At 55.9% G+C, this 21857-nt stretch overlaps 1 protein-coding gene across 2 annotated transcripts in view; it reads right to left on the reverse strand.

Annotated features, from left to right (window-relative positions):
* STK10 (serine/threonine kinase 10) overlaps positions 1 to 21857 on the reverse strand; it is a 101912-nt gene that overhangs the window by 6195 nt on the left and 73860 nt on the right. The window contains exons 9-18 of one of the 2 annotated variants that reach the window (XM_051843611.3): positions 20053 to 20595; positions 18026 to 18156; positions 14180 to 14303; positions 13592 to 13771; positions 13130 to 13222; positions 10929 to 11058; positions 8821 to 8945; positions 6799 to 6987; positions 6130 to 6255; positions 2325 to 2438 (exon numbers count right to left, since the gene is read on the reverse strand). In XM_051843611.3, coding sequence (XP_051699571.3) covers positions 2325 to 2438; positions 6130 to 6255; positions 6799 to 6987; positions 8821 to 8945; positions 10929 to 11058; positions 13130 to 13222; positions 13592 to 13771; positions 14180 to 14303; positions 18026 to 18156; positions 20053 to 20595 — 1755 coding nt within the window. Of the gene's footprint in view, positions 1 to 2324; positions 2439 to 6129; positions 6256 to 6798; positions 6988 to 7590; positions 7705 to 8820; positions 8946 to 10928; positions 11059 to 13129; positions 13223 to 13591; positions 13772 to 14179; positions 14304 to 18025; positions 18157 to 20052; positions 20596 to 21857 lie in introns of those variants that run through there. The other variant, XM_089336211.1, reaches the window with a different exon arrangement.

Consider the following 21857-nt stretch of genomic DNA (forward strand, 5'->3'; position numbering starts at 1 on the left):
TGAATGAAGGAATGACCCAGCTCACGATGCAGCCAATGGTAATCGCATGTGGTGAGTGCCGTGACAGGAGCAAGGAGCCCAGAGGAGGGATCCACCGGCCTCAGTGGGTGAAGGCAAAGAGAATGGGCCAAGCGAAAGCTGATGGGCACAGAATCGCTGGCAGAGGCACAGCCTTGGCAAAGGCCCAGCAGGGAACCAGGAGAGCACATATGGTGTGGAGATCAGTCTGGGCATGGAATTCTCCTCCGAGCTTAAGCGGGGGTTGACATACGCAGGACACGGCTATGGTAGCAGTTCTCAAAGTGTGGTCTGTGGAATGCTTTTAGGGGCCTGAAACCCTTTTAGAAGTGGGAGAGGAGAGTTCAAACTCTTTCCCTAATACTAGCATATGCTTTGCCATTTTTACTGTTTTGATATTTTTACTAATGATACAAGAAGTAATGATGGGGGGTGCCGGCACTGTGGCACAGCAGGTAAAGCTGCCTCCTGCATTGCAGGTGTCTCAACTGGATGCGGGTTTGAGCCCCAGCTGCTCCTCTTCCCATCCAGCTCTTTGCTGTGGCCTGGGAAAGCAATGGAGGAATAGCCCAAGTCCTTGGGCCCCTGCACCCGAGTTGGAGACCTGGAAGAGGCTCCTGGCTCCTGGCTTCAGATCGGCCCAGCTCTGGCTGTTGCGGCCATTTGGGGAATGAACCAGCGGATGGAAGACCTCTCTCTCTCTCTGCCTCTCTGTAACTCTGCCTTTCAAATAAACAAATAAATCTTTAAAAAAAATAAGAAATAACGATGGTTAAAACTTGTGTAGCTAAAGAATATTAAGACAATGGCACCCAACTGGGTGAGTATTTTTCTCTGCTGTGGACTCCTAGTTTTAAAAATGCCACCCATATTAGAGACCCAGAGACCCAGATTAAGTTCTGGCTCCTGGTTTCAGCCTGGTCCAGCCCCAACTATTGCACACATTTGTGGAGTGGACCAGTGCATAGAGTGCTCTTTCTTGCTCTGCTTCTGTGTGTGTGTGTGTGTGTAGCTGACTATCTCTGCTTCTCATTTTTTTTTAAATCTACCTTCTTTTTTTTTTTAAAAAAAAAGATTTACTTATTTATTTATTTATTTGAAAGGCAGAGAGGCAGAGAGAGCGAGAGCGAGAGAGAGAGAGGTCTTCCATCTGCTTGTTCACTCCCCAGATGGCTCTGATGGCTGAAGCTGTGCCTAGCCGAAGCCAGGAGCCAGGAGCTTCTCCCAGGTCTCCCATGCAAGAGCAGGGGCCCAAGGAGTTGAGTCATCTTCCATTGCTCTGCCAGGCCATAACAGAGAGCTGGATCAGAAGTACAGCAGCCAGGACTCAAACCAGTGTCCATATGGGATGGTGGCACTGTAGGCAGTGGCTTTACCCGCTATGCCACAGTGCTGGCCCCTCTGTTTGTTTTGATTTTTTTTTTAAAGATTAATTTGCTTGAGAGGCAGAGTTATAAACAGAGAGAGAGAAAGACATAGAGAGAGGTCTTCCATCTACTGGATCACTCCCCAAACAGCGGCAACGACTGGAGCTGGGCTGATCCAAAGCCAGGAGCCAGGAGCTTCTTCCTGGTCTCCCACGTGGGTACAGGGGCACAAGTACTTGGGCCATCTTCCACTGCTTTCCCAGGCCATCAGCAGGGAGCTGGATCGGAAGTGGAGCAGCTGAGACATGCCCTGGTACCCATATGAGATGCCAACACCGCAGGTGGATGCTTAACCTACTCTGCCACCGCACCCACCCCTCTGCCTCTCCATTTAAATAAATACATAATAAAATAAATAAATAAATAGTGTTCCCTGAAAAAAGTGGTTAGTTGAGCTCACAGCTCACACGACGGGACAAGAACCTCCCTGGAGACCGTGGTATGTGGGCACACTGTACAAGCTCACGTTACGTGTACTTCATGTTTCAACACACAAAGCATGAAGGAGCCATGTCCTTGAAGGTCAAGGTTTAATAAAATAGAGGATTTGTGTTGTGTCAGTGCTCCTGGCTTCTGGCTTCGGATTGGCCCAGGCCTAGCCGTTATGGCTATTTGGGGAGTGAACCAGCAGATGGAAGACCTCTCTCTCTCTCTCTGTCTCTACCTTTGTAACACTGTCTTTCAAATAAATAAAATAAATCTTAAAAAAAAAAAGACATTAAAAAAATTTTTTTCAAAAAAGTGGTTTCCTCTCAGGCTGGAATTCCTTTTTATGGAGGCCACAAAGCCAGAGTTCACAAAATAAGAAGATCCAGGATGTCCCAGACCCTGACCCACGGCGCAGTGTGGCACGGGGCCAGCCGGCCCTGACACGCTTACCTTTTTGCGTGGCCGAAGCCTGTCCCGCCACTCCTTCAGGTTCTGGTTATGGCTCTCATCCAAGGCCTTCAGCTTCTGGGTTTCGTGCTCTACCAAGAGGTGGCACTTTTCATTCTGGAACAAACCCCAAGCAGAACAGGTGAGAAAACCCGAAGGCAGAGCATTGGGCTGACACACGCCCCAGGCCGCAGCCACAGGGCACGGGCATCGTTCCTTTATTCCTTCTCCTGCACAGGACTCCACGCGTAAACACACGTGCACCAAGAGGGGCCTGGAGGGCTATTCCAGAACGCTAACTTGAAGGCTGTTACTAAGTCCACGGTGGGACCTGCAATAACTTTGCAACTCTCTTCTTTGTAATTTGCTGCATTGCCTGAATTTTCCAAAATGAACAAATCTAATTTTGTTGAAACTATTCATCGTATATACACTGAGCATGCGCCCTAGCTGCACCATACAGGAGCAAGCACTGGCAGCACGCGGCTGTGTTTCCTGCCAGGCTCGGCTCGTCCTGTGTGTTCCTCCCGTCCTCCCACTTCACATGAACACGCGAGCATTTCTGCAAAGAGTTCCTGTTTTTCATATGCAGCAGCCTACTGGCCGCAGAATCTCTCATGGTGTGCATCAGTCCAATTTACTTCAACACTGTTGTTGGCCCCTCAGGCTGCTTCCGAGTCTAACAATTAGAAAAAACACTGTGTTACGAGGCCAGTGTCCCATACTGGAGTGCGGATTGGAGTTCTGGCCGCTCAGCTTCCAGTCCAGCTCCCTGCTAATGTGCCCGGGAAAGCAGCAGAAGATGGCCCTCCTGCCACCCATGTGAGAGACCCGGATGGAGACCTGGGCTCCTGGTTTCAGCCTGGCCCAGCCCTGGCTGTTGCAGGCATTTGGGGAGGGAACCAGCAGATGGACAATCAACATTCTCTCTCTCTCTCTCTCTCTCTCTCTCTCTCTCTCTGTCTGCCTTGCTCCTCTGCACCTGCCATGACTCAACCAGAAACAGCCTCTAGGGCCACCTGACCCTGAAGCATAGCCTCCGAACTGTAAGCTGAAACAAACTTTTCCTTTCCCAAGAAGGTCCTCCGTTTTTTTTTTTTGTTTTGTTTTGTTTTTTAATTTAAGGTCATGGAAGTGGAGTAACATGAAGCTCCGGCTGCCGATGGGCAGTGTTGGGCTGAGACGGGGCCTCAGGATGGGACCAGTGCCTGAAAAGACACTTACGTGCCTGCCAGTGAACGCTCTCTCCCGCTCTCGCTCTCGCTCTCTCTCTTTTCACTCTGCCATCTGAGGACACAGTGAGAAGGCTGCCATCTGCAAGCCAGGAAGGGGCTCTCCCTGGCACTGGAAGCTGACCCTGCTGGCATCCTGCCCTGGGATTTGCAGCCTCCAGAACTGGGAAAGGCAAGGTCAGCTGTGTGAGCCACCCAGGCTCCAGTGCTCCCGAGGCCAGCCCGAGCAGACTGAGACCCTCCGTACATATGATGATGCGTGATGACATGCAGAATGTCCTGCATCGCCCACCATTTCCCCAGGAGAGATGAAGGCCACGGACACAGCTGAGACCCTCCCAACGTCCACCAGGCACTCTCTGATGAGTTGACACACGGTATGTGCACTGCCACTTGCCCGTTTCCTACATTTCTTACAGCAAGGCTGAGTCCTTGCAAGGCATCAACAAGGACTTATCACTCTGCCTACAAGAGACATTCCAGGATGGAAAAGCAGAACCCCTTGGACGACTTTTATTTTGGGTTTCAAATACAACAGGGATTTTTCCCCCATATTTACATGAAAGAGACAGAGATGGAGAGAGATTTTTTTTCTTTTTTTAAAGATTTATGCTGGCCGGCGCCGCGGCTCACTAGGCTAATCCTCAGCCTTGCGGCGCCGGCACACCGGGTTCTAGTCCCGGTCGGGGCGCCGGATTCTGTCCCGGTTGCCCCTCTTCCAGGCCAGCCCTCTGCTGTGGCCAGGGAGTGCAGTGGAGGATGGCCCAGGTGCTTGGGCCCTGCACCCCATGGGAGACCAGGAAAAGCACCTGGCTCCTGGCTCCTGCCATCGGATCAGCGCGTTGCGCCAGCCGCAGCGCACCGGCCGCGGCGGCCATTGGAGGGTGAACCAACGGCAAAGGAAAACCTTTCTCTCTGTCTCTCTCTCTCACTGTCCACTCTGCCTGTCAAAAAAAAAAAAAAAGATTTATGCTATTTATTTGAAAGGCAGAGTTACAGAGAGAGAGAGAGAGAGAGATATCTTCCACCTGCTGGTTCACTCCCCAAATGGCCTCAATGGCTAGGGCTTGGCCAGGCAGAAGCCGGGAGCCAGGAGCTTCTTCTGGGTCTCCCATGTAGGTACAGGGCCCAAGCACCTGGGCCATCTTCAGCTGCTTTCCCAGGCCATAGCAGAGAGCTGGATCGGAAGTGGAGCAGCTGGGATTTGCACTGACACCCATATGGGATGCTGGGGCTGCAGGAGGCATCCTAACCTGCTACACCCAAGCGCCAAGAAAGATGTTCTGTCTGCTGGCTTACTACCCAAATGTCCACAACAGACAGGACTGGGCCAGCAGACTGGAACCAGTGGGGGTCTCCCACATGGGTGGCAGGGGCCCACGTACTTGAGCCATCATCTACTGCCCACCAGGGTGGACATTAGCAGGGAGTTGGATCAGAAGTGGAGTAGCTGGGACTCGAACCGGCCACTCCAGTGTGGGGTGTAGGCATCCTAGGCAGTGACTCAACCACTGTGCCAAACGCTGGCCCTGGGGAATCTGGAAACTGGATCAGTAGGAACAACACTCGGTGCAGCACTGAATTCCCATGATCTGGCCCGGAGCAGAACTCGGGACTTGATAGGAGTTCTCCGTCAGCCCTCCGGGGTCAAGGATGGGGAAGCACAGGGTGAGGAGAGTGGCTTAACTAAAATTCACAGGGCCAGTGCTGTGATGCACTTGGGCCCACCTGCATCCCACAGTTTGAGCCCCAGCTTCTCCACTTCTGACCCAGCTCCCTGTAATGCGCCTGGGAAGCAGCAGAAGACAGCCCCTGCCTCCCAAGAAGGAGGCCCTGATGGAGCTCTGGGCTCCTGGCTTCGGCCCAGCTGATACAGGCATCGGGGGAATGAACCAGCAGACAGAAGATGTCTTTCTCTTTCTTCCTCTCTCTCCCTCCATCACTCTTTCAAATAAATAGATAAATCTTAAAATAAAGTAAAATGCACAGTGGCAAACAACACCCCCTATGATGCCTCCTCCGCACCCCCTGCCTCTCCAGGAACTGCCAGGTGGGTCCAGTAGCTTAGTCACGGCCTGAGGCCCATAGAGGTTTGTCAGCCCCATCCCTCTGCTGCGACACTGCCTTGTTCTACCACAAGGGGGCTCCAAGTACCTGCTCCTGGGGCAGGGCCCCTCCTGAGCAGGACAAGCCCAGTAAACTGAGGACATGGAGAGAGGCCAGGGATTTCCAGTGGAAAAGCAGGCATCAGGAGACAGCGTCTCCCGGGACACGGCAGGGACTGGGAAACGCAAGCTTGCATTTCAGCAACATCATTTCCTTTACAAATCCTCACTTTAATCTTGCAAAATAGGAGTCACCACCCCACCTAAGCCCATCTAAGGGACGTGAGGACCATGGTGTGGACACGTGATGTGCTTTGCCAAACGTCACTCGGCCTGAGACCGGCACTGCAGGGCTGAGCCAGCGTACCCGGGCCCGCCCCTGCTGGTGGAGCCACTGGCCCCCGAGCACTGCCGGCTTGGGGAAACGGAGGCAGCAGAGAGGCGGGGGTGGGGGTGGGGGGCGGCCCCTACCTGCAGCTGCTGCAGCTCGCTCATGTTGCTCTCACACTGCGCCATCATGTCCCGCATCTGGTTCTCATGCTTCTGCTGCTGCTGGAGCCGCTCCGATTTCTGCCTCTTCTCCTCCTGCTGGGAGAACTGCCCCAGAGAGAGAGACAGAGAGAGAGAGAGAGAGAGAAAGGGTGCCTCAGGCGGACAGGAGCCTGGCTGCTCTCCTTCAGCCCTGCCTGGCGGGGCCCATCAGGGGGATGCACCTGTGACCCCCCCCCAACACTGCCTTAAGTCCTCACCCTGAGCAAAGACTCAGCCCCTGCCCTCTGGGGCCCCCAGGCTGGCAGGGACGCCACGCTGCTCGGACAATGTGTACCACGGAGGAATCACAGGCACCCAGGGCCATGGACTCCTGCGAGCGGAGCCTGGGGTGGGAGGGAGAAGCTAACCAGCAGAAGACGGGTGCCTCACAGGGCCAGGGGCCCGGCTGTGGTGTGATAGGGACCAGCGTACGACAAAGACCACAGCGCAAGGCCCGGGTCCTCTCTCCCCCAAGGGGAGGTGGATTCCCCATGAGCCCAAGGAAGCTTGCAGGCCCTGACCTGTGATTGGCAGGCCCCTTTCTGGGAGCCTGTGCCGCATCCTCCCTTTCACATCGCCCACCCCCAGGGCCCCGCTGGGCCCCCCCACCTGCTTGATCTTCTCGCGCTGCTCGGCGGCGCTGCCCCCGCCGTTGATGTGCAGGCTCTTCTTGTACATGGCCATGCGCGTCTTGCCCTCGCTGCGCTGGATCTTGGGCAGCCGCGCCTTCTCCTGCTGCTGCCGCAGCTTTAGCTGCTCCACCATGCGCTGGTTGTAGCGCTGCATCTGCTCCCGCTCCTGACAGGGACACCAGCCGGGCCCAGGTCAGCTGGGCTCCAGGCACTTGGAGGCCACCTCGGGGATTCCAGCGCCCCCACGGCCCAGGGTGCTTGGCACAGCGAGTCTTCTCTGACTTCTACACAATGGTGCATAAGCAACGTGCATGGTGCAAAAGCAACATGCATTTAGCGGAAACCACACTTCCAATTCTGGGTTCGGATCTTTCCCGGGACATGCAGTGCGATGCTCTCCTGTGACACAAGCCACAGCTGCACGTGGAGATACTCAACACTTCACCATACGAGGGAGCCTCCAGTTTGTGGAAAATGGAATTGAAAAATAAGCTTGTTTTGGTGCAAAAGGTTTTTTGAAATCTGCATTCAAGAAGTCTGCAGAAAGTTCACAAAAATATATATATATTATAAGAAAAAAGCAATATGATGAATTGCAAACATTTTTTTTTGCACCAAAATAAACTGAGCTCTCAAATGCATTTTTCCAGACTTCTGGGAGTACCGTCATAAAACAGGCTTCTTGTTAGGGGACTCCGCCCGGCTGCGGGCTCATGCGCAGGTCTCAGGCAGGCTAAGCCAAGCTGTGACGTTCTGCAGATGGGGGGCTCTGAACACACCTCCAACTCCGCGATATCCTCAACTTCTGATAGCGTCACTGGGATGCAGCCCCTTTGCAAGTAGGAGAGCACCCACTTTTTTTTTTATTTGAAAGGCAAAGTGACTGAGAGAAAAAAGAGGAGAGAAAGGGAGGGAGGGAGAGGGAGACAGAGAGAGATCTTCCATCGACTAGTTTCCTCCACAAATGGCTGCAATGGCTATGGCTGTGGCTGGGCTAGGCCAGGAGTTTCTTTCAGGTCTCCCACCTGGTTGTAGGGGTCAAGCACTTGGGCCATCTTCTGTTGCCTCCCAGGTGCATTAGCTTGGAGCTGGACTGGGAGCGGAGCAGCCGGGATTTGCTATGGGATGTGGGTGTGGCAAGTGGCTTTAACCTGCTGTGGCACGACTTTTGTTGTTAACAGACTTTTGGATTCTTAGCTCATAAAGGCTTTCTCACGTAACTGATCACGGCATGCCACCACCAGCTAGTGTCTCTAAGCAAAATGTACGGGAAAAGGAACGGCCCACCATCACTGATGGCAGATGTAGATTCATATGTTAAACAGTCTTCATAAATTGGAATTTTTTTCTTCCCCTAACAACTATTTGTATTTCAAAACCCAGCATGGGCACTGCCTCCTCCAAGAAGCCTCCCCTGGCTTCTGTGCTGACTGGGCACCCTTATTGTGAGCTCCAAGACACTACACTGGCTCCCATCACTGCACTGAGATGAGACACTGGAGTTCTCCCCCAGCTGCTGTGTGTGCAGACCATGGTTAATCCATCCCCGTTCCCGCTATGGGAGTCAGACACTGAGGGAGCTCTGGCCACACAGCAAGGGCCCCTGCCAGGTCTGGGGAGTCTAAGGGCAAAGCTACCAGCTTCCCAAGGGAAGGCATGGAAGGAGAGAAACTGGCAAGAACAGGGAGCAGAGAGAACAGAAGGTGAGATGGAGATACACTGTAGGTGCTGGAAAGGGGGGGGAGCCGCAGGGGCCCCCTGCTTCCCTGCCCCGTCTCCCCGGTTCCCGGCCCCTCCAGCCAAAGCAGCCCACATGGAGAGCCTCCAGGGGCCTCCCTGTGGTCACACGGGGCCCCTCTTGGGGGCGCAGGCTGTACCCACGAGGTGGCCGCCCAGCCCCGCCCCGCAGCCGCCCGGCCCCGCCCCGCAGCCACCCGGCCCCGCCCCGCAGCCGCCCAGCCCCGCCCCGCAGCCGCCCGGCCCCGCCCCGCAGCCTCACCTTCTCGTGCTTGCGCAGCAGCTCGTGCCGCTGCAGGAAGTACTGGTCCTTCAGCTGCTGCTTGGCCAGCTGGTGCCTCTCCTGCAGTTGGTGCTCCTCCATCTCCCACAGGGCCGCCTCCCGCTCTGCACAGGGCACGCCCACAGGTGAGGTGCAGGCAGGCCAGGGACCCGCAGCCGCCCCCCATCCTGCAGCTCATCAGCCAGCTGCTGGGCACAGGGGATTGGGCACAAGCCCCTACCCTACACCTCCTAACTTCCCTGAAGCCCAGCTCTCAGGAGCGCATGAAGAGCGAGCTCCAGGGTTCAGGCATCAGGGAAACCAGACATCGGCTGCGCCCAGCTCTGTCGTTTGGGTTGGATGAGAAAGCGCCCCGGGACCCAGCTTCCGCCTCCACAAAATAACACAACTGAACCACGGAGGGAGGAAACATCCTCGGGGGGATGGGTGGGGCTTCTTTTTTTAAATTTTCATCTACTTGAAAGGCAGAATAACAGAGAGAGATCTTCCATCCATGTGTTCACCCCCCCAATGCCCTCACTAGCCAAGGCTGGCTCAGGATACAGGTAGGCGCCAGGAACTCCACCTGGGTCTCCCCCACAGGTAGCAGGGGCCCAAGCACTCGAGCCATCATCTGCTGCCTCGGAGGTGCATCAGCAGGAAGCAAGAGATACCAGGACTTGGGGGCCGGCGCCGTGGCTCACTTGGTTAATCCTCCGCCTGCGGCGCCAGCATCCCATATGGGTGCTGGGTTCTAGTCCCGGCTGCTCCTCCTCCAGTCCAGCTCTCTGCTGTGGCCCGGGAAGGCAGTGGAGGATAGCCCAAGAGTTTGGGCCCTGCACCCGCATGGGAGACCAGGAGGAAGCACCTGGCTCCTGGCTTTGGATCAGCACAGCACGCCGGCCGTAGCGGCCATTTGGGGAGTGAACCAACGGAGGGAGGACCTTTCTCTCTGTCTCTCCCTCTCTCACTGTCTATAACTCTACCTGTCAAAAAAAAAAGGAAAAAAAGATACCGGACTGGAACAGGCACTCCCAACACGGGACGCAAGCATCCTAAGCAGCAGCTTTAACCCCTTGTGCCACAACGCCTGCCCCCACCCTACCTACTTTGCAGACCCCATGGAACTGCACCAACAGCTAGGTTTTCAGACCCAGAGCCTCCCTCTCCAAGCCCCTTGTTGGGCAACATCATGGAGCCAGCAGACCCCTCTCTGGTCCCTTCCCCGTCTCCGGTAGCGGGCTGCACCATCACCCCCGGTAGGCATCATGTGGGCAGCGCCCGGCCCAGCCGGCAGACCTGCCTGACCACCGTCCAAGCACTCACCGGACGTCATTGCCATCACGTGGCCACGGCTCTGTCCCCCATCAGTCGTGAGCCCCCGGCACTCACTACACCCCCGGGGTGAAGAGCAGCCTGGGTGTGGGGTCTGAATGGCTGGGTGCTGTCCCTTCCCCTTCAAATGCTGTGAGTCTAGCTCCCACGGCCACTGGGGCCTTTGGAAGTGGTTAGGAAGCCCTGATGCTTGGGACTGGAGGCCAAGGAGGGAGGCCCAGGGGATACCACATAGGGATACTGCAGCCGGGAGGTGCAGAAGCAGGTCCTCACCAGCCTCCAGACAAGTGAGAAATAAATTTCTGCCGAGCATAAAGCACCCAGGCCATGGAACTTTGTCAGAGCAGCTCAGACCAAGGACCCTCGGCCCAAGGACCCCCTCGTGTAAGACCCTGGTGCAAGCTGACTGGCCAACGGCCCACAGCCCGGCACAGCGGTCGTACTGCGGGTGACAGCTGGTGGGATGGGGCTCTCCATCCGGCCTCCACCACCCTGGCCCCCGGCTCTACAAGACTTCCTGTCCTGTTTCCCTTGACTTCCACCACCCTGGCCCCCGGCTCTACAAGACTTCCTGTCCTGTTTCCCTTGACTTCCGGAACAATGTCGAACAGCGCTGGTGACAGCGGCATCAGCGGGGTTCCCCATGGGGCTCAGCACCGGGGTGGTGTTCGCTTCAAGCATGGGGAAGACCCGCCCACCCACTGCCCGGGACTGCGGCTTCTTTGCACTGTGATGCGGGGCCCAGACAGGGTCCCTCGCACCCAGGTGCCCACCTCGAAGGAGCTCCTGTTTCCTGCCCAGGCACTCGCGCTCCTTGTCGCAGATCTCCCGCCGGTTGTCGGAGGTCAGCTTCTTCATGGCCAGCTCCAGGTCCGCCTTCTGCTTAGCTACAAAGTCCCGGTCCTGCGGGGGGACGGGGGAGGACAGAGCTGGCTTGGGGACAGCCCAACATTATTTGATTTTACAATTAAATTTTTTTTAACTTGAGAAGCAAAGAGATGGGGAAAGCAAGAAGCAGAGACACACACACGCGTGCACACGTACAGTTCCCATCTGCCGATTCGCTCCCCCAAAATGCTCTTGAAAGGCCGAGGCTGGGGCAGGGCTGGAGCTGGGAGCCAGGAACTCAGTTCAGGTGTTCCACATGAGAAGCAGGAACCCAGCCACTTCAGCCGTCACTACCGTCTCCCAGAGCCCAGTTAGCGGGAAGCTGGAGTCCGGGGCCAGAGCTGGGAATCCAACCCAGGCACTCTGATCTGGGACACAGGTGTCTTACCTGCCAGGCCCACAGCCCACCCCAACGCTATTCTATTACAGGACGAAGTCGGCATGGTCCGAGAAGAAAGCTTAGAAAACGAAGAGGAAAATGCGCAGAGGCAGAAGTCAAGAGAGATGCAGAAGCTCATCAACCAACTACTTCACGAGGGCTTCCCGCAGACCCAGGAGGAAACACACTGCTTAAAAACAAAACGCAGTCAGGATGGCCTTCAGGAGACAGCGGGAACACGGATACTGACGTGCCCGCCAACACGCTGTGACTCAGCAAGCACTGTCGCGGGGTTTTGGGTGCAGGGGTGGGTGCGGTGGCACAGGGCACTGAGCTGCTGCGTGGGATGCCGGGATCCCATAGCAGAGTGCTTGGTTCCAGTCTTGGCTGCTGCACTTCCAACCCAACTTCCTGCTAATGCATCCTGGGAGGCAGCAGATGAGGCTCAAGTGCGTGAGGCCCTGCTGCTCTATGGGAGGCCTGAACAGGGTTCCAGCCTCCTGGCTTTGGCCTGGCCCAGCCCTGGCTGTTGCAGGCAGCTGGGGAGTGAACAAGTGGCTGGAAGATACCTCTACCTTTCTCTGGAGTCTGCCTTTCAAATAAATAAAAAAAAAACATTAAAAAAAACCTCACAGTATCTTAAAAATATGTTTAGGTTTGTTTATGTTATTGTGGTATTTTTCTGATGTCTGAGATGTTTACAGGTAAAGTGATGTCTGGGATTGATTGATTTATATCTGAAAGACAGATGGGGGCCGGTGCTGTGGTACAGCAGATAAAGCTGCCACCTGTGATGCTGCTGTCACATACGGGCACCAGTTCAAGTCCTGGCTGCTCCAACTCTGATCCAGCTCCCTGCTAATGGCCTGGGAAAAGCAGAAGATAGCCCAAGTGATTGGTCTCCTGGCTTCTGGCTCTGACCTGGCCCAGCACTGGCCATTGTGGCCATCTCAGGAGTAAACCAGGGGATGGAAGATCTCTCTCTCTAACTCTGAATTTCAAATTAAAAAAAAAAAAAAACAAAAAAAACAGAAGACAGAACTCCCATTCTCTGCTCAGTCCCCAGGTGCCCACAATGTCCTTGGGCTCGGGGGTGAAAGTGGGACTGGAAACTCAATCCAGGTCTCCCACGTGGGCGGCAGGAGCCAAACACTTGAGCCATCGCTGCTCTCTCCAGGTGTGCATCAGTAGGAAGCTGGAACGAGGAGCCAGAGCAGGGATCAAACACGAGCGCTGACGTGGGACACAGGTGTCTTGTCCACAAGGTCAAACGCCTGCCCCGACATCTGTATTTAATTTAGAATGATCAGTGGGGTCGAGAAGTGACTGAGAGGGCACGAGCTGCTCCTCACTGGGACGGGCGGACGGCCACGTAGGCCTCGGTGGGCAGGTGACAGTCTGAGCTGGACAGGCAGACAAACAACCCTCAAATGCAGCAGGAGCTGGGGCTCTGGGGTGGGGAGGGTCAGTACAGCTGGCTGAGGTGTTCAGCGACGAGTGAGCTCACTTCCAGCTGTGCTGCGGGCAATTAGAGAAGGCTGCATGGAGCAGGTGACAACTGGGGGCCATAGGGATGGACTGGATTCAGGCATTTGAGGGACAGGGCCTCAGCACAGATAAACAGGGGTCCTGGTTGCCACGCAGGGTGTCAACACTGGGACCACCACCCCGAGCCCTCGGCTCCCCGGCTGAGGGCAGAATACGCACGAGGAGCTGCTTCTTCTGCGCGTGCTCCTCCATCTTCTGCTTCAGGCTCTCCTTCCGCTGCTGCCGGGGCAGCTTCTCCACCTCGTTCTTCACCTGCGCCAAAGGGCACGGAAGGAGCCATCAGAGCACCTGCCACGCCTCCGACAACACGAGTCTGCCACCCCAGGCCTCCCGGGCCAGGGGGCCCAGGGCCAAGGCTCGGCCCTCCAGGCGTGCCCCTCTGGCGGAGTGGCACCTGCTGGTCTCCTCCCGCCTGCTGCCAGCTCCGGTTCCTGGACCCTCCCAGGGTGCATAAGGGGTTGGCAGCTGCCAAGGGCACGGCTGACACGTGCAGACCGGGACACACCTGCACCTCCGCGATCCGGCTCTGTCGCTGAGGCAAGGACAGCAGGGGTTCCCCTCGCTCGCAGCGAAGGGATCCTCGGCCTCCCGGACCCCCGCGCCTCCGCCCAGCACGGTCACCTCCTTCTTCATCACTTTGAGCTGCTCCTGGAACCTGGCGTAGTCCCGGTCCTGCTCGAGGCGGATGCGCTTGGCTTCCTCCCGGCGGCGCACGGCGTGGTCCTGCTCCATCTTCTCCACCTGCTGCTTCTGCTGGCGCTCCAGGTTCTCCAGCTCCGTGTCGAAGAACTTCTTCTTGGCCTGGAAGGGGCAGAAGTTCAGAGAAATCAGCAGAGCCACTTTGGATCCGGGAGGGAGACGGGGAGAGCTCGGAGCTGGGTTTGAATCCCAGCTCCTGGGTGGTCCGGGGCAAGTCACTGATGCTCTCTGAACCAGAAGTACAAAAGGGAGACCAGAGCGTCAATGCCGCAGGGTTGTCGCAGGGTGCTGGGCGAGGGTCTCTTCCTCTTGGGAGGCCCCCCGTATGGCTCATCGGCCCCCCAGGCCCTGCGTGGGATTCCACGGTTACAAGTCGCTGCCTGGCGACACGGGGGGATCACAGGAACTGGGCGGTGGTCCTGAATGACTCTCCTCTGCCCCACTCCACGACTTCCTCTTGGGGCCACCCGGAAGCGTGAGGCCTCGGGGCGCCGTCTCCCGCGCACTCACGCTGATCTCCTGTTCGAAGCGTTTGTGCATCTGCTCCAGCTGCAGCTCATGCTTGCTGCTCAGCAGGCTCTGGTTCCTGTGTTCTTCCTTCTGGAGCAGCCGCAGCTCTCGGAGCTCCTGGCGCCTGCGGGGTCCACGGACACGAAGATTGCACGGTGAGAAGGCGGCCGCGGAGGGCCCCGCCGTCACAGCCTGAGCCGCCGAGGGCCAGGTCATGGGCAGGGTCACACCAAGCCTCAGACAGAGGCACGGCTAGAACGCGGGCTTGTGGGACACTTACTGGGAGACGAGACACCAATCACGTATGTAAAGGCCCTCGCCGAAGAAAGGGGGGGAAGAAACAAAGGTCAGGAAGAAATTTTAAAATCACCTACAGGGGTGTGAAATGCAAACTCGAGTTACGTTTCCAGGAACTCACACGGGCAGGCGTAGAGGGGAACCCGATATACGCTAGTGGATGAAGGGTGGCACAGCTTCCATGCCAGGCAATGTGCCAGCCATTGTATGTCTCCTTGCTTTTTAAAGGTGTATTTATGTACTTAAAGGCAGAGTTACAGGAAGAGAGAGAGAGGGAGAGAGATCTTTCATCTGCTGGCTCACTCCCTACATGGCCACAACAGTCAGGGCTGTGCCAGGCTGCAGCCAGGAGCCAGGAACTTCATCCAGGTCTTCCATGTGGGTGCAGGGGCCTACGCACTTGGGCCAGGCTTTGCTGCTTTCCCAGGTGCATTAGCAGGGAGCTGGATAGGAAGTGGAGCAGCCGGGACACAAACCGGTGCCCATACGGGACGCTGGCATCACAAGCATTACCCTCTCCGTCACAACACCAGTCCCGCTTTTGGCAAAGTGGTCCCGCTTCCGGGTATTGATTGGAAAGAATTCCTTATCCCACACCATGGAATAAGGAAGTGTATAACAATATTTTTATAATAATACAGAATTAGAAATAAACATCCACGAATAGCAGTCCAGGTAAGTCCATTAAAACATATCCATGTGGAGGTGAGCACTTAGTGTACCAGCTAACATGCCTGCTGGTGTATATGGGTTTGGGTCCTGGTTCTGCTCCTGATTCCAGCTTCCTGCTGACACAGACTCGAGAAGGCAAGGACTGGGTCCCTGCCATCCACTTGTGACGTCCAGGAGGAGCTGCTAGCACCTGCTCTGGTCTGGTCCAGCCTCAGCTCTTGTGGGCACTTGGGGGAGTGAGTCAAATGGTTTGGGGGCATGTCTCTCCATCTATCTCTGTGTCTCTGCCTCTCAAACAAAATCAACAAAAATTTAAAATTATATGTATAGCCACATGATGGAATTCTATATACAATTCTCTTTAGAATCAAGTTTTAGAAAAAGGGAGAAGCACAGGAAAACATCTACTCAAATACAATTCTTTATAAACAGGTACGCGATGACGTCCCGGTCTGAGAAGCTGTGGTCTGTTACGCAAGCCTATCATTTGGGTGGGAAAAAAAAAAAGCCAGCAGGCGCTACAGGCGTGTGCACACGTGTCTGGGAGCTGACTTTCCTGTCTAACACGGAGAGTTTCTGGGCTGAATACATCACAAAATATTAACACAGGGAGGGGACCTGAATTTCTGGCAGCGAGGTGAAGGAGGGAGAGTTTTCACTCTTTAGCTTCTTCCTCTTTTTTTTTTTTTTTTAATTTTGAATCATGACATTCTTTTTTTTAATTTTGTGACATTATTTTTTTTCTTTTTTTAGAAAATTTTTATTTAATAAATATAAATTTCGAAAGTACAACTTTTGGATTATTTGAATCATGACATTCTATTATACATTTTTAAAAACAGAGTAAGAATTTGACTGCAACCATGCAGTACACCTTAATTTTCTAATTTTGTGTGCACTCAGATAGGCCCCAAGGTCACTGGTGCTTCTTGCTGGGCAAGTGCGTTAAGAATTCCTGTCATTGTGTAATGAGACATGTAAAGAAAAAGCCAAAGCTGCAGAAAAAAGAAGTTGGGACTTGAGTCAGGCGCCCCCTGGTGGTCGTGCAGTATTGAGGTTGGCTAGGCCTTGCTCCCATCCAGGCCGGCTTCCAGTCTGTACCCTGGGATTCCCACTGCGAGGCCACAGGCCCGCCCCAGCTGGCCTTCCACACGGCCCAGCAGGGCTGCACCTGCTCATGAAGCTGCCCAACCACAGCTGCAGGATGAGAGGCCCTGCCGGGAAGAGGGACCAAGAACATTCCCTGGGGTCACAGATCTCGTTTGAATCTCAGTGCTGGTGATGTGCCAGCCCAGCACCAAGTCGGGGAGTCACCCCTTCTTGGCGGGCCTCTCTTCCCTGGCCTGTAAAATGAGGCAAAGCCTCTCTCCTGCTCAGCTCCCCTGAGGAACAAAGCAGAGGATGCTCGCCAAGTGCTTGCGGGGCCACGGCCAACATGCCATCAGCCGAGGCTGCCCCGGGGACAAGGAAGAAGAGGCGGTGGCTGCTCAGGTCCCCGGGGAGAGCCAGAGACCCTTTCTACAGCCACACAGGGAGGCTGCTGTCTGAGCATCTGCTCTTCTGGGAAGTGAAAACGTAGACAAGGCAATGCTCCAGGGTGGCAACAAAAGAGAAATCCTGATTCAAGAGAAAACGATGGCTTAGGGAACAATCAAGAGACACCCAAAACAGGAACACCGAAAGGAGGCAGGCAGCCAGGTGCCAACAGTACCTCCCCGGCCTGCACAGCCTGCGTGAGGGGGTCCCACCCACTCCCTTGGCCCCTTATGGTCCATGCTCCAGCTCTGTCCTTTCAGGTCCTTAAACAAGCCCTGTGGTCACTCCTCAGGGACCCCACTCTGTGCGTGGCTGGTTCCTCTCACCTGTCAGGCCCACGTGGCTCAGGGGGTAACCCTTCAGCAGCCTCCTGCAGCCCACGCACTCACTATTGTATTGCCCATCACTTCCTTCACAGACTGTCCCACAGCCTGGAGTCACCTTGTGTACTGCATACTGCCCCACCTCATCTACCTGGGATACCAACCTGTCCCCGGCTTGGTGAGTGGATCCATGTGTAGATGAATGTGTGGGTAGGGGAGTAGGTAGATGGATGGGGAGATGGACAAATGGATGAGTAGATGAGTGGGTGACTGGGTGGGTTGGTGGATAGGTGGGTGGGAGAATGGATAGATGACTGAGCAGATGAATGAATTGGAAGTGAGGGTGAATGGACAGATGGTAAATGGACAAATACATGGATGGGGAGGTGGATGGATGGATGGATGGATGGGTGGATGGATGGGTGGATGGGTGGATGGGTGGATGGATGGATGGGTGGATGGGTGGGTGGATGGATGGATGGGTGGGTGGATGGATGGGTGGATGGAAGACTGAGCACATAAATGAGGGGATATGAGGATGAGTGGAATGGATAGGTAGATGGACCAATGGGTGGAAGAGTGAATGGATGGATGGATGAATGGGTGGCTGCATGATTGGATGGATGGATAGATGATGGGTGGATAGATGGGTGGGTGAATGGATGAATGAATGAGTGGATAGATGGGTGGATGGATGGATGGATGGATGGATGAATGGGTGGATAGATGGGTGGGTGGATGGATAGATGAATGGGTGGATAGATGGGTGGGTGGATGGGTGGATGGATGGATGAATGAGTGGATAGATGGGTTGCTACCTGGAATGGATGGGTGGGTGAATAGACGGACAAATGGATGGCAGATGCGTGAGGGAGTGCAGGATCTCAAACATAATCAGTTTCCTCTGTCTCCTTGAGTGTCTCACTTCCTGCTGTAGACGTACAGTCTTCTCATCAGAAGGATGCCCGCCCCTCTCATGCCCCCGACCTCCGACCACGGCCAGGGCCCTCAAGCTTGCCTGAGAAATCTCATCTCCTCGTCCTTCTTCTCATCTTCACTGATGATCTTGGAGGTGGTGATGCTCACCTCCACACCATCCACCACAAACTTGCGCGTCCGCTTCAGGGTTTTATTGTGCAGCCTTGAGTCCTGGCCAGGGAAGATCGTTAGGCAAAGCTCAGCATTTCAGCTATGAGCCCACGGCTGACACCGGGATGAGGCCCTGTTGGCGCCACCAGCGTCAGTCCCACCCAGGGAGGACGTGGCTGGCCACTGTCCCTCAAGCTTCCCAACCTGGGGCCAGAGTGCAAGTGCTGACCGGGCACTGCCAGCCTCCCGGAGGAGCTGCTGCACACGGGACTCTGGAGGCCCTTGGTTCTGGTTCCGATGACAGCGTGCAGGCCGACACTGGCATCCTGCTGGCCTCCCCCATTCTGCCCACCGCCTCTGAGGTCTGGGCTGGTTTCAAAGGCCCTTTCTGGGGCAGCACAATCCTTCCTGCCTCTCCAACACAACCCCAGGGCCTTCCAGCCCCTGAGAAGGGAGTGAGCAGGCCTGGGTGGCTCCCAGCGGCAGATCTCTGAGCGATCAAAGCCTGTGCCAGGCCCAGCTCTCGCCGCATGAGCAGCCTGCAGAGGGCTCTCGTTCCCTGCTGGCTGGGCTCCCCTCTCCTGCGCGCTTCTGCCCAGCGCGTCTGCCCCATCCTCCCAATTGACAGATAAGCAAAGAGAGGCTCAGAGAATCCAGGAGCCCCCATCCTGCCTGAGCACTGGCCTCCCCCGCCCCCGTGGGCTGTAGAGGGGCTGACGCCTTTCCCTGCCTGCCTGGAGGAGACCCCGGGTGTTGTTACTAAGCTCGTTGTCCGCCACCTGATCTCCCAGACAAGCTGGATTGTCGGGGAGGGACCGTGTCTTTCTGTTTCTCCTGGCGTTTACTCGGTGAGAAGCACACAGGAGACTCAGAGCCTGTTTGCTAAGTGGAAGGGAGAGGGAAAGCGGTGAAGCCAGCAGGCCCAGCACTCAGTGCCGCGCAGAACGAGCCATCCCCAGAGGCAGCAGGACTGGCGTGGGCCGCAGCTCGTGCCCCCTTGTCCCTGCCACATAGTCTGTATAGATGGGTGGAGTGCACCGTGCTGATTCCTCACCGCCTGTGGGGTTTGGCGATAAAGTCAGGACAGCGAGCAGCTCCCGTCTCCTTGTCACGTCTTTGTGTCTGGAGCCTTGCATGCCTCTCTCTGGTTGTTCATGAAACACCCTGTAAGCTGTCAGAGGCCACAGCCACCCTCCTGGGGACAGCAGCTCATGTAGAAGCATTGCTTTCTGTAGGGCAGGTGTAGCCTCTCTCTCTCTCCCTCTCTCTCTCTCTCTCTTTTTTTTTTGGGGGGGGGGGATTTTATTTATTTGAGAGGTAGAGTTACAGAGAAAGGCAGAGAGAGAGAGGTCTTCCATTTGCTGATTCACGCCCCAGTTGGCCGCAACGGCTGCAGCTGCGCCTATCTGAAGCCAGGAGCCAGGAGCTTTCTACGGCTTTCCCAGGGCATAGCAAAGAGCTGGATGGGAAGAGGAGCAGCCAGGACTAGAACCAGCGCCCATATGGGATGCCGGCACTGCAGGTGGAGGATTAACCTGTGCCACAGCACCAGCCCCGTCCCCAGCGTGATGGCCACATCATTTACGTAACCGCCTCCAGACCGGTCCCCAGCAAGGCATGTGAGCCCCGAGCCCGCCTCCTTCCGTGGAATCTGCCAGCCACCGGCGGGATCCATGGCTGACCTCCAAATACGAAAACACCCACTTCAAGAATCCTCCTTCCCAAAATGTTTCCGAACTTGGAAATGTAAACCCAGATCCCAGATCCACCGCTTGACACTGCTGAATCCCATTAAGAACCCAGACATTAAAGTCTGAATCCACCAAAAAGCAATTTAAAGCAAGTGCTCCAAACAGAAAGCAGGAGCTAAAGGCTTTGGGAAACCGAGGCTGAGTGGCAGCACCGCCCACCACGCCCCTGCTCCCGGCCTCGGCCCAGTGCTGGGTGGGGCATTACCTTGATGGACAGGGAGCCCGTCTCCTTGTTCAGGGCCAGGTCTGCTGACAGGGAGGAGCCGTAGTCCATGCTGTCGGAGGTGGACAAGCTGCCACTGTCCGAATCCCGCCTGGAAGGAACTGCCTGGGCTGGGGGCTCCAGACTGCCATTGGCCAGCTTCTCGCCGCCCAAGGTCTCCAGGGCGCTGCTGTTGGGCCGGCTCTGGCCAGCCTTCTGGGACCTGCTGGCCGCTGGGCCGAGGTCCCCACCCTGGTCGGTGACTCGCTTCTCTTCCGCCACCTGAATTCTCGCATCCATGGACACTGGCCGGGACTTCCGAAGGGACACGGGTGCCGCGAGACCCTTGTCGCCGGCAGGGGACCCCTCTGGGGGGCCGGTGACTTGGAGGGCCTTGTCCCCAGAGGGCTGGTTGCAGGGTCCGTTCACACTGTCCTGAGGCTGGCCAGGCGGCCGCGGGGTGGAGGACGATGCCGGGAGGAGCTTGTCGGCATTGAGGCTCAGCTGAGTCAGCCCAGCAGAGTCCTGAGTGTGGTTCCCCAGCGTCTGAAAGGAAAAGACTGTCAAGGCCATGGTGTTGTGTGCCCAAGGCCAGAGTCACAGGTGCAGTGGGGCTGCAGAGTCCAATGCCCACAGCATGCAGTGGACCAGGGTATCCCTCTAAGCCGCAGTCCTCACCATTCCCCACTGCCTACCCAAAAAGAAAGCTACAACTTTGAGGACTCTTCTGACTGCCTCTAATCTCGGCCTCATTTCACAGCTGGTTTTGCTCCTGGAACAGAGGCAGCCATGGCCAGCTGGAGAGCCACATGCGTATGGAAGGGGCAGTGGCTACTCTGTGCAGCCTATGGTGACCATGTGGAAAAAGGTCCCTGAAGTCAGACCCATGTCCCAGGACAAGTTGGCAATCTAGATTTTTACGTGACCCCTCTTGATTTGTAGGTGGCAACTATTTAAATTAAAAAAAAATTTTTAATTTATTTTAATTTGAAAGTCAGAGTTATAGAGAGAGATCTTCCACCTGCTGGTTTATGCCCTAGATGGCTACAACAGCCAAGGCTGGGCCAGGCTGGAGCCAGGAGCCAAGAGCTTCTTCCCACATGGGTGTCAGGGGCCCAAGCACCTGGGCCATCTTCCACTGCTTTTCCAGGCCGTTAGCAGGGAGCTGGATCAGAAGCGGAGCAGCCAGCTGGAACCAGTGCCCACAGCATGCAGCATTGCAGGTGGCTTTACCCGCTTTGCCACAATGTGGGCCCCGAAAAAACCAGGCCAATGTGGGGACTGGACGCAGCCTTCCAGGCACATTTGCTTGTTTTTGCATGTGTGTGGGGGTGGAAAGTACTAGAAGCACTAGTAGGGAGACATGGACATCCAGCTGTGGATGAGACATAGATGTCCAGCTCACTGAAGGAAGCAAGCCCAGGAGTGGCCACCTTTCCGGTCAGGAGGGGACACTGCTGTGCCCGGCCGGGCCCTCCCAGTGGCAATCCCCACTTTCCCCTCCACCCAGCCGCTGGTCTGAGCACGGTCCCAAAGTGTTTCAGGTGCGCACTGCCCGCTTTTAAACTTGATGCTAATGGAATCACACTACCAGCTTTCTTCCGGGTCCTGCCAGCCCCTGGTTTTTGACGTTGCACACGGCAGCTAGCAGAAGCAGCTCCGATCTTGCCGCCTGTCAACACCTGGAGCACTCAGATCGGATTCTCTCACCTCCACGCCCCTCCCCTGCCTGAAACCCTGCCTTGCTCCCACCGACCTCAGGATGGGAGCCGCCTCCCATCTCTGGAGAAGGAGGTCAGACGGGACGG

The sequence above is a fragment of the Oryctolagus cuniculus genome, chromosome 6 (genome assembly GCF_051225735.1).
Source record: "Oryctolagus cuniculus isolate XC-2025 breed Fujian yellow rabbit chromosome 6, ASM5122573v1, whole genome shotgun sequence".
Classification (NCBI taxonomy): Eukaryota; Metazoa; Chordata; class Mammalia; order Lagomorpha; family Leporidae; genus Oryctolagus; species Oryctolagus cuniculus.